This window comes from Onychomys torridus, chromosome 18, assembly GCF_903995425.1.
Source record: "Onychomys torridus chromosome 18, mOncTor1.1, whole genome shotgun sequence".
NCBI classification, from domain to species: Eukaryota; Metazoa; Chordata; class Mammalia; order Rodentia; family Cricetidae; genus Onychomys; species Onychomys torridus.
In genome coordinates, this window is record NC_050460.1 from 44,398,531 (window position 1) to 44,413,686 (window position 15,156).

At 50.4% G+C, this 15,156-nt stretch overlaps 1 protein-coding gene across 1 annotated transcript in view; it reads right to left on the bottom strand.

The window, feature by feature from the left end:
- Positions 1-10,672: 10,672 nt before the first annotated feature.
- Hk1 (hexokinase 1) overlaps positions 10,673-15,156 on the bottom strand; it is a 74,068-nt gene continuing 69,584 nt past the window's right edge. The window contains 2 exon segments of the mRNA XM_036167710.1: positions 10,673-11,642; positions 13,533-13,766. Coding sequence (XP_036023603.1) covers positions 11,495-11,642; positions 13,533-13,766 — 382 coding nt within the window. The 3' untranslated portion in view covers positions 10,673-11,494.

Sequence of the window (15,156 nt, forward strand, 5' to 3'; positions counted from 1 at the left end):
CCTGAGTTCAATTCCCAGCACCCACATGGTGGCTCACAACCATCTGTAATGAGATCTGGTGCCCTCTTCTGTGTACATAATAAATAAATAAATCTTTAAAAAAAGAAGAAGAAAAAAGAGAGCATCCAGTGTTAGGGTCACAGGGGAAGATGGGGACTATTGAAGTCCAGCAATCAAAAGCCCCCTTTGGCTCACCTAATTAACATGCCCAATTAATATTAAATACCTCATCCTAACATGGGGTTCCTCTTTACCTTTATAAACCCCATTTGCCTATGGGCCACATCTATCTCCTCTCTATCCAGAGACAGTCCTCTGCCCCTCTGGAACAAATACCCTGTCTCCTCTCCCTTCTTCTCTCCCTCTTCTTCCTTGTCCTCTGTCTCCTGTCTTTGTCTCTCATTCCCTGCCCTTTGTCCCTCTGGGGCACATAAATCTCCTCTGTGCCGAGAACTTGGGCCTGGGATTTCTTGTGCCGACTCCGGTCCATGGTTTCAACAACTATGATATTGACTCTTTGCCAAAGACGAGACACCAAGGAGGAAGTTCCCCACTTGGCTGTGAGTGGGTCCAGGGCTTCTCTGCCTTAGGAGTTAGCAACTCAAATACAGGCCAAATGAAATGCTTGGGGTGCATCACTCTGTCCCTCTGCTTGACGGCAGGATTGCCGTAGGCTCCATGAAGTGATGCTTACAAACCGGCAGGCCACACTTAGATTAGCACTCAATAAATAGGAACCACGGTTCTTCACACTGCACCAGGCGTTAAGACATGAAAGCCATCTACAGGTCAGGAACACGGCTCCCACCCTTACTTCTACAGCAAGGAGCTGTCAGGCAGAGAACACTGACTGTCCCAGTTCTGAGAATGCATCAGACCCGGCCCAGGCCACTCCAGGCTGTACATCTCCCTGCTTGATGGTGACTCATTCACAGCCTACCCAGTTGCCCTCCAAAAACCAAATAAACTGTAAACATCTGTTCAAAGCGTAACATCGTCTGAGCTGTCCCAGAGATCCCTGTGCCAGATGTTGTCTCTGCTAGTATCCCCAATAAAGGGCTCTGATGTCTCTTAGGCCTTTAGTCATGACTGGGGCATTACAGAGGCCTTGAAGGGCACTGCTGGGGAATCCAGCAAAGGGCTGAGGAGGAATCCTAACTTACATCCTTGGGATAAAAGCAGCGCTCTCCTGAGCTAGGATGGGTAAAAGGGCCAGGCAGGGGCTAAGGTCCCACAGACTGGGTCATAAAGTCTGGGGAGGGGACCCAGCAACCACGTTGTCTCTTTGGACTGCCCCAATGTCCATGTGCTAGAGCGGAGGGTATGCCTCGTCAGTGTCTGAAGGTTGCAAAGAGGGAGGTAAGGCTGCTTGGGGGGGGGGGGGATGGGAAGGGGGGATGGGACAGTGGAAAGGGGTTAGCCGCAAAGGAGCTCGGGTAGGTAGGGAAATCAGAGGCAGACTCTCTGAGATGGCGGCTCCTTGTTCCCAAAAGACACTGACAGAGGAGAAAGAGCATGCATGCATGGAGGTGGGTATCAAGACAGGACTTGGCTTTTAACTCTGAAAAAAAAAAAGGGGGGGGGGCGGAGAGGAGAGAGCTGCCAGCCACCACCGTGACAAGCGAGATGTAAGGTAAAGGTAAGCCACGAGCCACGTGGCAAGTTATAGATGAATAGAAATGGGTTAATTTAAGATAGGAAAAGTAGATAACAAGAAGCCTGCCACAGCCATACAGTTTATAAGTAATGTAAGCGTCTGAGTGATTATTTTATACGTGGGTTGTGGGACCACTGGGGCTTGGTGGCACCTGGAGAGAAACTCTCAAGCTACAAACAGGGGCAAAGGGAGGACCCAGAGCCTATGAAATAGCCACACCAGCTTCTGGTTTAGCAGCCCTCCACTCCCAAAGCAGTCATGTTTACTTTCCTTGGGGCTTGGTTTTCAATCTTTCTGGAGGTTCAACCCTTAAGACGTTCAAATCTTTGTCCAAAGGAAAGAGTTCAGAAAGCCCCCCAGACAACTACCGGTACGCCATTCCGTTTCTTGGGATCTCCCACGGCCAGTCAGTATATCTGGCGGAAAAATCAAAGAAGACTTGGAAGTGGCTGTGACTATCCTGTACTCCAAGGACCCTTTTCCAGCAAGGCCCTTAACCCACCCCAACTAGACTCAGTTCCCACTTGCACGGTAAGGTGAATAGGAGCCATTGTGAACCCAGCCCTAGGGAATTGCTCATCTTCCCGCTCAGTGCACTTGAGAAAGCTCCACGGGGAAAGCCACGCCTCTGCTCACACCTGGCCCTTTGGCCCATGAGTTGTGATTAGCTAAGGATAGGCACCTGGGGATTGTCTGGGTGGGGGAATGGAAGCTTAAGTGTCTTAGCCATGTAGACAGACCCTGAATTTCCCAAGCTTTGAGTTCAAGGTGGGATAGCCTTTCAATTCAGACATGGCTCCTGGTGGGCTTCAGGGGCGGGGGGAGTTTTGTCTCCAGGTAGGAAAGCTTTGTTGGGTCCTGGTACACATGAGAGACTTTGGCTGTTTGTCAAGAACCCACATAGCTACTGCTGCTGTGGCCGGGCAGATGCCTCCTCCACACAAAGCCCTTCCCCAGCCCGGGCTGTCTTGTACATTAGCCTCTGGAGGGCCTGAAGTCAATGAGGGAGTGTGGTGGTTTGACTAAAAATGGCCCTCATAGGCTCCTGTCTTTGAATGTTTGGTTCCCAGGTGGTGGACTATTTAAGAAGGATTAGGAGGCGTGGCCTTGCTGGAGGAGGTGTGTCACTGGGGGTGGGCTGTGATGTTTCAAAAGCTCATGGGTGGGGGGAGTCTCACGCCCTCTCCCTCCCTCTTCTCTTTCCCTCTCACCTCCTGCCTTTGTATCAAAATGTAAAAGCTCTCAGCTACTGCTCCAAGCGCCCTGCCTGCCTACAGCCAACTCCCTCCTGTGATGCTCATGGACTAACCCTCGGAAACTGTAAGCAAGCCGCCAGTCAAATGCTTTCTTCTATAAGCTGCTTTGGTCATGGTGTCTCTTCACAGTCATAGAACAGTAAGACAGAAGGAACGGGGTACCAACAGTGGTGTGGGGCTAGATGTAGGACTCAGCTATAGAAGGCTTGGCGGCACGTGGAGGCCCTGGTTCTGTCTTCATTACTAGAAATTTGCAGCAACACAGACCCAGTCTGCCACTGATAGCAGCTGGAGGCAAAGAAGCTCAGGCTGCTCGGGTGGGAGGTTGGAGACAAGGGGTGCCACCAGGTCTTAACGCCTGCTCTTTCCTCCCTCCCAGCACCTTAGGTCTGCTTTTCTCTGTTCCTTCCCGGCTAGCCACCTGCTTTTGTTTCTGCCCCTCGCATTCTGGGCCCCCCACTATTGATTCCATCTTCTTCTGTAGATTACAGGTACTTAATTCAGGAAAACTAGTGCTAACACAGGGTACATGAACCAAATCCAAAGTCTCCATGGCTCTAAATCATCAATGGATGATTTTCTGCTGGGTGGGACTTGATAGGTAGGCTATTGACAGGCCCCTGTGTTTCCTAAGTATGTTCTCAGTTTCTGCCAAGTGTTGTCAATAAAGGAAGTCTTCCAAAGGACTCCCTTAGGAGAGGGGCACATAAAGTGTTGCAAAAACCACCCATTCCTGCAGGGGCAGGGGCACAAGAAGGGGTTAGACTTGAGGGATCTGAATAGGTTCTTGCTATGCTTAAGAGGTGGGTATGGCGAGCTCGAGAGATGGCTCAGTGGTTAATGGTGGGCTAGAGAGATGGCTCAGTGATTAAGAGCACTGACTTGTCTTCCAGAGGATCCATGTTCAATTCCCATCACCCACATGGTGTCTCACAACTATCTGTAATGGGATCCGATGCCCTCTTCTGGCATGTGGGCATACATGGCAGACAGGGCATGCATATACATAAACCTTAAAAAAAAAAAAAAGGTGGGTGTGGCAGCTACAGGGGTCTATTTGTCGCAGGCCTCGTGGTTGTAGGTGAGTTGTACTAAGGTAGATAGCCACCAATAGCCTGGTATTTTGTTTTGTTTTGATTTTTCCTGTTGTTTCTCAAAGATTATTAAGGACCAGCCTTAATTTTCTTCCCAGGGACCCAGAAGAGAGGCTAGGAATGGTGAGAATTATTTTCAGAAAAAGAATCTAAGTATACCGACCTCTTAGTTCACTGATTTTATTCTTTTCTGTCCCCCTATGCTCTGGGAGTCCCAGTATATACACACTTACAAGCAGTAATCCCTTGGCAGCGCAAAGCCAGGCTTCCAGAGTCAAACGAAGGGGTGATAAGAATCACACAGAGGGGAAATGGATTAACTAAAGGCTAAATTCAGTTAATATCTAAGAAAAGGGATTTTATGTGCTCAACTACATTCTTAAAGGTGGTTAGTTGGAAATGTTAAGAATCTATAAGTCTCTAGGTCGATGGGTGAAAAGAAAACTGCCTTTTTCCCTGTGGCTCCTTATCTGTCCAAGTATCTGCCCTTTTCTGCAGGGTGGGGGAACCACCCCCCCCACTGCACCCCCACCCCTCCACTGCACCCCACCCCCACCCCGTGCTCAGTCACTAGGCAACCTGTGTACAGCTAGATGCATCTGGTGATAGTTAAAGGGAAATCTGGAACTAGAGATAAGACTTGGGAAAGGAGAAAGTTAAGCTTAATTAGCACATCCACCTGGCCTGGGTAATAATCAGTGTAAATCTTTGCCTTCTCTGACAGATGGTCTGTTCTTAGAAAGTCTGTGAGTTTCTCAGATAGGATGCTTTCGTCCGGGAGGAAGGTCCTGGTGGGGTGTAATTAAGGACGATAATTACAGGGAGGCTTGAACTGGGGTTCTGGCTGTGTACTGCTGTCAGCGCAGAAGGTTACCTAAATATTCCTTTAGCAGAGGGGAAATGGTGCCCAATAATTGATCAACACACTGTTCTTAGAAAAGGGATCAGATGAAAAAAGCTTTGATGGCACACAAGAAATTTCACTGTAGGAAAACAGCTAATATTCAAGAGCTACTATCACTGAGACTCTGTAAGCCTTGGCATCTGTGACCTCTGGAGAGGCCCTTGGCTTCTTCCAGGTATTAGCTTGTCATAATCAGCTGAAATCCTACTTTGTATTATTGTGGCTTGCAGCAGTGTTGAACAATGGGTAGGTGGCATTGAACACAGGCCTACTCAGCACGCAGCCAGTGTCTGAAACCTTACTGCCCCATGAACCTGTTTCATTTGAATGAAACAAGACTCAAGGATAGGTCTCAGGTATGTCAGGCATTGTCTCCCCCAAAAGGCTTACAGCCCGTTCATCTGGGGACTAGAAGATGTGATGGACAGCAGAGACAAGTCTGTGAGGGGGACCAACCCTACCTGTTGGCTATGGCTCATAGAGGGCTAGCTGGCCTGGCTTGTAGAGGTCTGGGGAAAGCAAAGATTCTGAGGGCCATTTAGGTGACTGAACCATTGCCCTGCTTCTTCCCTCTTGGAATTAGAAAGTATGTCATGCTAATGGTTTATCTGGGGTCTCGGCAAATAATTTGGATTTCCCAATTAGTGGGTGGATGGGTCCCAGAACGAGGCAAATAAATCTTGGCTCCTGTGCCCTCCAGGCTAATGGGTTGGACCTAATCCGGAGCCACCTACCTCCGTTCTACTTCTGTCTCAAGCTGTGTGGACTTGAGTGAGTGACCATGGGTTACAGAATTATGCAAGGCTTCAGTGGAGCCACCTGCTCAGTGAACTCCATACGTGGAGCTGCTGGTGCCTCTTGGAGCATTCACAGCTTACCCTGAAAGTAGCTCTTGGGGCAAAATCGAGTGTTTTTGAGGACTGGGTGGCACCAAATGTCATGGAGCACTAAAGGAAGAAGCCAGGAGATGGCAGGGCACCGGGCCATGCAGGGGTGTGAGCCTGGCTTCTCCCCTGGACGGACTAGACAACACTGACTCAGACACTACCTACTCATCCAGTGGAGCAAGGGAGGGAAGGGCTACCCTGACCCAAGACTTCTTCCCGACTCCATCTCATTGCAGATGGGACTGACTCCATAATTCATCCAAAATTGCCATTCAGCTGCCTTCCCAAACACTGGGCAGTCTTGAACCCTTAGACACTCAAACAAACCCTGATTTTCTTTATCAGGAAGTATATTATCCCTTGGGTGATTTAAAAAAAAAAAAAGTCATCTCAGAAGACTCTATAATACTGTGTTCTCTCTCTCTCTCTCTCTCTCTCTCTCTCTCTCTCTCTCTCTCTCTGTTTTTTTCTTTTTTCTTTTGGTTTTGTTGTTTTGTTTTGTTTTTGTTTTCGAGACAGGGTTTCTCTGTGTAGCTTTGCACCTTATCTGGAACTTACTCTGTAGCCCAGGCTGGTTTCGAACTTACAGAGATCCACCTGCCTCTGCCTCCTGAGTGCCGGGATTAAAGGCATGAGTCACCACCGCCCAGCCTCTCTCTGGTTTTTTAGAGATAGGGTCTCACTATGACTCCCTGGCTGTCCTGGAACTTACTCTGTAGACCAGACTGACCTCAGACTTGCAGAGATCCACCTGCCTCTGCCTCCTGAGTGCTAGACTTAAAGGTGTGTGTCATTATGCCTGGTGCATAGTATTTTCAGCTGGACCAGTTCTACAGGAGAGAGAGTGATCTAAGGTCCCTTATGTTGAGCTCTTCTTACACGTTTGCAACCCCTCAGAATTGGCTTACAATTGTCTGCTAGGTCCTGCTACTTTGACTGTCTGGGGTTCTGACTTGACTTCCCCAGAACCCTGCCCAATATATGCTGGAGGGCCTTGGGGAGTTGGACCTCAGGCTCCCCAACTACCCCCAGGGGCTCTGGAGATGTTTCCCTTGCAAGGGAGGGTGGGAGATTTAGGTAGGACCCAAGTAGACTCACAGAGCTTGTTCATTAGCAGAGCTTAAACATATAAAAAAAGAATTAGGGAGAGCCAGGTGTGTCCACACATGCCTTTGGGAGGCAGAGTCAGATGGATCTCTGTGAGTTTAAGGCCACCCTGGTCTATATAGTGGGTTTCAGGCCAGACAGAGCTACATAAGTGAGGGAGACCTGTCTCAAACAAAACAAAAGAAATAAAGCAAGATTTAAGGTAGTTTCGCTGCAAATCCTGACCAATATGAACAGGCCTGCCAACGTCTACACAGTCTTTACTACATGGCCTGGAGGGGTGGATTCCTGGATTTTCAGAACTAGCCAGGCCTCTTTATCCCATCAGTGGGGCCCCCAAAACTACCCCTCAGCCCCCCTAACATGGGAACATGAGGCTAATCATTCCTTTCAACACTCAAGGATGTACTTACCAGGGCCCCTACTCTGGGCCTGCCCACTCAGCCTCAATTTTCACTGTGTGTTGCTGAAAGGGAATTGATCTGGGCATTCTGACCCAATTGACAGGACCCACGCCACAACCAGTGGGGTACCTTAGCAAGGAGTTAGTCTCAGTGACAACAAGATGGCTGGGACACCCAGTGGGGAATTGTAGTTGAGAGGCTCTTGATCCCAGAAGTCCATAAATGAGCCCTAGAAAAACCCCTCACTGTATAGTCTCTCCGTGACATTGGGGAAATAATTCTAAAGGACACTTATGGGTGTCCAGAGTGACCATGAAGGTCTGTCCTGGTCTCAGCCTTGCTACTTGCCTCCTGGACAAGTCTTGAGCATTCATGCCAAGAGGTCTTGCTAGAACCCTACACTTGCTGGACCTGATTTTAACGACTGTTGACTGATGGCAGTTCATCTCTTCAGGATGAAGCTCGTGAGGGAGGGTACTCTGTTGTAACAAGATGAGACTCTTGGCTCAGGCTTTGAGCTGCAGAGAGAAACCAAGGGTGACTGACTCTCTTTGCTGACTCCAAATGTGCGTATCTAGTTCTGCACGCTAATGCAGCTATCTGGAAGGAACGAGGATTAGTAACATCTGGGACCCCCATCTATTTGAGGCAGTTCCACTCGCAAGTGGCAGCCATGCACTGCCAGAGATATCAAAAGGGAGAGAACTCAATGACCTTGGGCTCCTAAAGCAGCTCATTGAGACCAGAAGGAATGTTCCTCGGAGCCGGCTAGTTTGATGTCAACTTGACACAAGCTGGAGTCACCTGAGAGGAGGGAGCCTCAACTGAGAAAATGCCTCCCACAGATCTAGCTGTTGGCAGGCCTGTGGAGCATTTTCTTTTTTAGTGATTGATGGGAGAGGGCCCAGCCCAGATGGGTGGGGCCATCCCTGAGCTGGTGGTCCTAAGTTCTATAAGAAAGCAGGCTGAGCAAGCCATGAGGAGCAAGCCGGGAAGTAGTATCCCTCTGTGGCTTGTGCATCAGCTTCTGCCTCTGCCCTGGTTTGAGTCCCTGCTTTGGATTCCCTCAATGGCTTGTGATTCAGACATATAAGCCAAATAATCCCTCTCCTCCCAAGTTACTTTTGGTCATGGTTTTTCACCACAGCAATAGTAGCTAAGACACACTGTTATGGGAAGACTCTCTACCTCCCTTCCCTATGAGGACATGCTATACCATTCCTTAAATAGAGGAGGCTCCCAAAGATGGCTGCACCCTGGACCATTGTGGAAGGTGGGTTGCCCCTAATAGTCACATGTGGCTGCCTGGTTCCTTACAATGGGGAGTTCTAAAATCTCTAAAATTATATCATCCAGGGAAAACTCCAGCCAACTAGCTAGGAAAAGGTTTTATGGGGAAGGGACTAACAGATGTTATCACTCAATGGTTCAGATATGAGACACGCCAGAAGACCAACCCGATCTGTCCCCTGCTGGTACACAGAGGCAAGCCAAGTACCCAGGAGAGGACTGATGGATAGGTTTTACTCACTGCCAGGGGGACCAAAGCCCTATCTTTTCCTTGTATGGGTGAACACTTTCACTGGCTGGGTTGATGCCTTCCCTTGTAAAGTGGAAAAGGCATAGGCGGTAATTATTTCTAAGTGAAATAATTCCTGGGTTTGGGGTACCTAAGGCTATATATACAGTGGACCAGCCTCTAAGGCTGAATCTACCCAGAGACTTTTCTGGGCCTTGGGGATTGTTTAATCCTTCACTGTGCTTGGCATCCTCAGCCTTCTAGAAAGATACACAGAGCAAATGTGTTACTAAAAAGGCATCTTGCTAAACTAATGCAGGAAACTCAAAACTCCTTGAATGAAGTTGCTACCCTGAGTTAGCCCTGATGGCTTAAGGACAATCGGGATTGGTGCCCTTGGAAGCCTTGTATGACAAGCTTTTCCTTTCAAGGGATTTGCTACCCAAGCCTCAAACGAACCATCTGGTGACACAGACCATCCACGTCACCAAGTCCCAGCAGATCCTTTCAGAATGAGGGTGTGGGACCTTCCCACTGTGTCCTAGGGACCTCCCTCTCTGGTCAAGGCAATCAAAGAGACACCCTCTCTAAATCCCAGTTGGGAGCACCCTTCTGCCATTTTGTCTATGCCTATGGAAGCCAAGGTGGCTGGCATGGACTCTGGATCCATCACACCAGGGCCAAGGGGTGGCACTTTACCCAGTCCCCACCTCATAAGAACCTCTCCAAAGGCACATTCAACTCCTGTGAGCCACTGGGGGCCCTGAGTCTCAGATGAGTCGGATCCTGTCTGTTCTCTTTGCTATCCCTAATTGGATTTTGTTCAACCAATTGCCACCAAGTGGGAACGGTCACCCTAGCCTGGACTATATTCATCTTACTGTAATGGCCTCTGATGTCTCACCCCTTTACCCCTTGGATCCTACAGGGGGTCCTGCACATGAATGCATTGCTCACTGGAATTTTATTGCGGGCCCCCTGAACCAGCCCCAGAATTCTGCCTCACGGAATGTTCCCCCTCACCCCCCACAGACTAACTTCCCCTGAACTCCGCCCCCTCTAGGCATCTGCCAATCTCTGAGAAGGGGAACTGAATGGGGCTTTAGAGGAACATAGGGAGGCAGGGGAAAGCCAAGGCATGTTCCCTGAGATGGTGGCTTCTAGTTCCCAGAAAGCTTTGCCAGGGGAAGGCATGGGGGTGGGTATCTAAAGAGAATCCATAGGGAGAAAGGAAGGCCTGGAAGCCCCATGGAACAGTCAAGTCAGTCGGTTGAGAGAACTCCCAGTCTTAGGGACCCTCCTCTCCCCAAGTGATTACTTTTGTTCTCCATGGCTTGATCTTCTAGCTTTCTGGACATTCGATTCTTTGTCCGTCTAAGGGACTGACCTTGAAGCCCACCCCCCACCCCCCCTCCCCCCTACAAACTACCCTACACCCTTGTTACAAAAGGCTGCAGCATTGGTTTCCTCTCTAAATCCGGTCAGCCCCTGAAGGCCAAGTTCACTATCGCCAACAAGAGGACACTTTTTTTCTCCCCCGAGTCTGTGAGGTTGGGGCTTAAGGTGTGGTTCTACAGGGCAGGTTCTAGGAGATCAGGCCTGAGACGACTTCAGGGACATTCTGAAGTACAAAAGCCCTTGTCTGAACTAACTCCCAGGGCTGGAGACTTTTTTTAGTGACTCCTTTGAGATGTCATGTAGGATAGGCTGGCCTGCAACTGGCTGAGAGGGGGCCTTGAACTCCTGCCTCCGCCTCACAAGTGCTGGAGCTCCAGGCACAGCTGTGCCGCTTTTAAACTTTCTCCACATCCCAGGTCCCCTGCCCGACAGGAAACACCACTCTGGGCCTTTGAATCAGTACAAAGTTTACTAGTCATTCAACAAGGCTCAAAGGCTCACTAAAGCGATGGGAGATTCCAGTGATGGTGTTTTGTGGGTTGGTTCCTTCTGTCAAGATGGAGACAAGATGTTTTCCCACAGGACTGCCCACCACCACCACCACCACCACCACCACCACCACCACCACCACCAGACAAACAAAATGCAAGACTGTCATCATGTGGCTAGGACTGGTTCCACGGACACACAATTCAGTGGCATCGATACATCCAGACGGGATGGCAGGCTGCACAGCAGGTGTTGGGAGGGGAAGGAGACAGCAGCATCCCGTCCACACTCGCCCTTCAGGCCATGCCCCTGTGGGCAGGAGTCCGGCAGTGTCTGCTGGTGATAATACACTTCACACGGGGGAGGGGGAGGTGGGGAGGGGAAGAGGTGACTCCAAGGACGGGCTTGGAAGGCCCAGAAGGTGGGTCCGAGAGAGGGAGACTCTTTCCCGGCTGGACGTCTGCCGTAGACTTGGTGCCGTTACATTCACGCACGGGCGAAGCATGGCCAGGTCGAACTTGAATCATGCAGAGTGGCAGGGTGGGGGTTGAGGGGTCCAGGCGAGACATCATCAACAGCACGCACTCCGGTTGGGAGTCGACGTCACGATCTGTCACTGTGTGTGGGGGGGGCGCCCCCTTCGTCCCTCTGCCGTGGTGTTGTCGTGGGCTCCAGTGCTGGGTCTCCCAGCAAGGCTTGCTGGGTGGAATGCGGGTCATCAGTTCTAGAGAGGAGTGCTGGAGGGGTGGCGGGCTGGGGGCTGGGAAGGACCCTGGCTCTTAGGCGGTCACAGTGTCTCCTCTGAGCCGCACGCCCACGGCTGTGATAAGGGCGGCCCCTTTGCCGCTGCCGTCTTCGGACAGGAGGAAGGACACGGTACACTTTGGTGACAGTTCCTTCACGGTTTGGTGCATGACTCTGGAGAAACTGAAAGTGGAAAGATGGGGGTGGGGGTGGGGGGGAAGGTCAGCTGGGGGTGGGCTGCCAACCTGCGTCCCTCCGTCGGTGGAGTGCCTGGCTAGCATTCAGGAGGCCCAGGCCGGGAAGCTGACTGCCAGCAATGGTGAGGTGGAGGCAAGGAAGATCATAAATTCAAGGTCACCCTCAGATATATATTAAGGTTTAGGCCAGCCTGAGCTACATGAAACTGTCTCAAAAATATACAACCAGGCCGGGCAGTGGTGGCGCACGCCTGGAATCCCAGCACTTGGGAGGCAGAGCTAGGTGGATCTCTATGAGTTCGAGGCCAGCCTGGTCTACAAATTGAGTTCCAGGACAGGCTCCAAAGCTACAGAGAAACCCTGTCTCAAAAAACCAAAAAAAAAAACCAAAACAAAAAAAAACCCTATATCAAAAAACAGGCATGGATGAGAGGGCCTGGAGAGAGGCAGGCTTAGAGGTCAGGTGTGTTATCAGGATCCTCCACAGGGAGGCATGTATAAATTCAGATCTCAGACTCAGCAACTCATAACCTGCCCCCTTCCCCACCCCTCCAGATCCTGGTGGTCCTAGGGGACTTGAAAAACCAAGAAAGAGGCTTTCTGAAGCTTGGACACATGTGGCCCAGGACTCCGAGCTACTCTCCAGAGTTAGCACCCAGTACCTACAGTAGGAGAGAGCAGCCCTCCTAAAGGAAGGTGACCACAGGAAGTGACTGTAGGGGCTAGCATTCTGTGCTAAACATGAGTCAGGCTAGGGCTCTGAGCAGTGACACTTGCCTAGCAGGTGTCCACACTGGATACAGGAGCTGGAGTCAATGAGATGTGGCGGTCCAGGGCAGCCTCAAATGCCTCCGCTGCCTCTTTATGTTGTACGGGAATAGAATCCAGAGTTTCTCCCATGCTAGGCAAGCACTCTACCAACTGAGCCACATCCCCACTGGACACGCCACCGGCACAAGGTAAGTGGGCAATGTCTTGAGGGCCGTGTTGGGTCAGGCTGTAGCCCGATTGAGCTAGGATGGTCTTAAGTGATTGTTAATTCTAGATATAGTCAAGTTGACAACCAAGATTAACTAAAACCCAAGCGTCTGGGCACACCTGTGACATTTTTCTTGATTGGATTATTTGGGGTGTGGGGGGGGTGATCCACCCTAAATGTGGGCCTGGTGACAGCCCACGTCGAAGGACACGGAGGAAGGGAGCTGCTTTGTGCCTGTTTGCCGGCACCAGCAAGTACATCTGTCCAGCTACTGAGGCATTCCTTCACTGGATTCCGACGGGGCCTGAGGACCAACCAGCTAAGACGTCCAGCCTCCTGGAATGAATAACTAGCAGCTGCGTGGCCCTTCTGTTGGGAGGAGGCCGTTGTTGGACTAGTATACCACCGCCTGTAAGCCACTCTGATAAACCTACTTTTAATATAGAGTCAGTCTATCATTTCTGCTCCTCTCTAGCACCCTGACTAATACAGAGGGCTCCTGTTCAGACATGGTCACTGCTCCTAAGACTCCAGCTTTGGAACATAGTTCAAGAGCAGGTTCACTACTCTACCAAAAAGGCTCCTCCCTGCCTCAGAGCCCTGCCTACACTGACTGCTCCTGTCCTACAGGTCACCTCCCTGGTTCTGAATGTCCTCTTACCAAGCAGAGCAGGCCAATGTATGTGTCCATGACACACACACAGCCCAAGAGAAGCAGGGAGAATGCTACGCTGGCCCAGTGAACCCCTTCCCTGGCTCCCCAAACTCCCACTGGGGCTACTCACTGTCTCAGGCTATCGTATCTCCGTGAAGAATTGTGTTGACACCCCGTCACCCTCAAGGAACTCATCAGCCAGGAGGCCCTCCCCATCCATCCCAGGAAGCCTCCAGACTCACTGTGGATGAAGTTTGTAGAGCGTCCCGTCCACTCCCACTGTCACATTCAGATGGTCTAGTCCTCTGTTCTCTCTAATCTTCTCTACCACGGCCGCCATGCCAGCACCACAGAGCTGAGCGGCCCTCTTGGACACCACCCCACACACGGTCTTGACCAGGATACTGTCGTCACACGTGCTGTTCAGACCCAGCTGCTGGAGGATGGCCCGGACCTGGAGCAGCGCTAACCGGTCACTGTGGAGGACAAAAGCCAGGGAGTTGAATGGAGCATGCCCCCCAGAACCCTTGGAGCAAAGGACTGGTCCAAAGCACTCTGCTGGTCTGTAAATGACATGGGTGTTTAGTCGCCTTCTAGTTAGCATTTGAAATTAAAATTGTGTGTGGTGATATATTGTGTATCCTAATAAAAATTGGCCTGAAGATCAGAGGACAGAACAAGCCACAAAATTAAACATAGATGCCAGGGAATGGTGGCACACACCTTTAATCCTAACACTCGGGAGGCAGAGATCCGTCTGGATCTCTGTGAGTTCAAAGCCACCCTGGAACACATTAGATTGACTCCGTCTAGGAGAGAAAACAGAGCCAGGCAGTGGTGGCATACACCTTTAATTCCAGGAAGTGATGGCTGGGTAGAGAAAGGTACATAAGGTGTGAGGAGACAGAAACTAAAGGCTTTTCAGAAGAAGCGTCCCTTTCAGCCAGAAGCTTTTTCAGGCTGAGGAGTCAAAGAGGTAAGATGTATCTTGTTTCTATCTCTCTCTAGTCTTTAAGCAAAGTTTATTAGAGTGCACAATATATCACCACAGAGGTGTGTCTATGCGTATACCATGGTTTGCTAGTGCCCACAGAGGCCAGAAGAGGGTGTCGGATCCCTTGGATCTGGAGCTACAGGATGTTGTGACCTGACACTAACTGTGCATGCTGAGAATCGCACCATGGACCTCTGGAAGAGCCACAAGCTCTCTTAAATCTGAGCTATATCTCCCACCCTCAGCTTAAACTTGTTTGTGTAGGTGTGTACGCCAGTCACAGGTGTGTGTGCAGCCACGGGTGCCAGCTTCCCTGGAACTGGAGTGACAGGTGGCTGTGAGCAACCTGACTGGTGTGCCGGGCCCTCTGCAAAAGCAGTGCATGCTCTTAACCAATGAGCCATCTCTCTAAACTAGTGGTTCTGAAGCTGTGGATCGAGATCCCTTTGGTGGTTGAAGGCCCTTTCACAGGGGTCACCTAAGACCACTGAAAAATATAGGTATTTACATTACCATTTATAACAGCAGCAAAATTATAGTCATGAAGAAGCAATGAAAATAATTTTATGGTTGGGGGGAGGGGTCGCCACAACATCTTCCTACACACCACAATGCCCTTCTGGAAGAGATCAGTTTCCTAACAGCCCAATGAGTGAAGCACTGGTTATGAAAGTCCAAGGAACTAAAATTGACTCCAGAGCCCATGTTAAAAGCCAGAAGCTCAGGGTTGGGGATGTAGCTCAGTGGTAGAGCGCTTGCCTAGCAAGCACAAGGCCCTGGGTTCGATCCTCAGCTCAGAAAAAAAAAAACACTATGTTTAAGGCGGGCAGTGGTGGTGCATGCCTTTAATCCCAGCACTCAGGAGGCAGAGG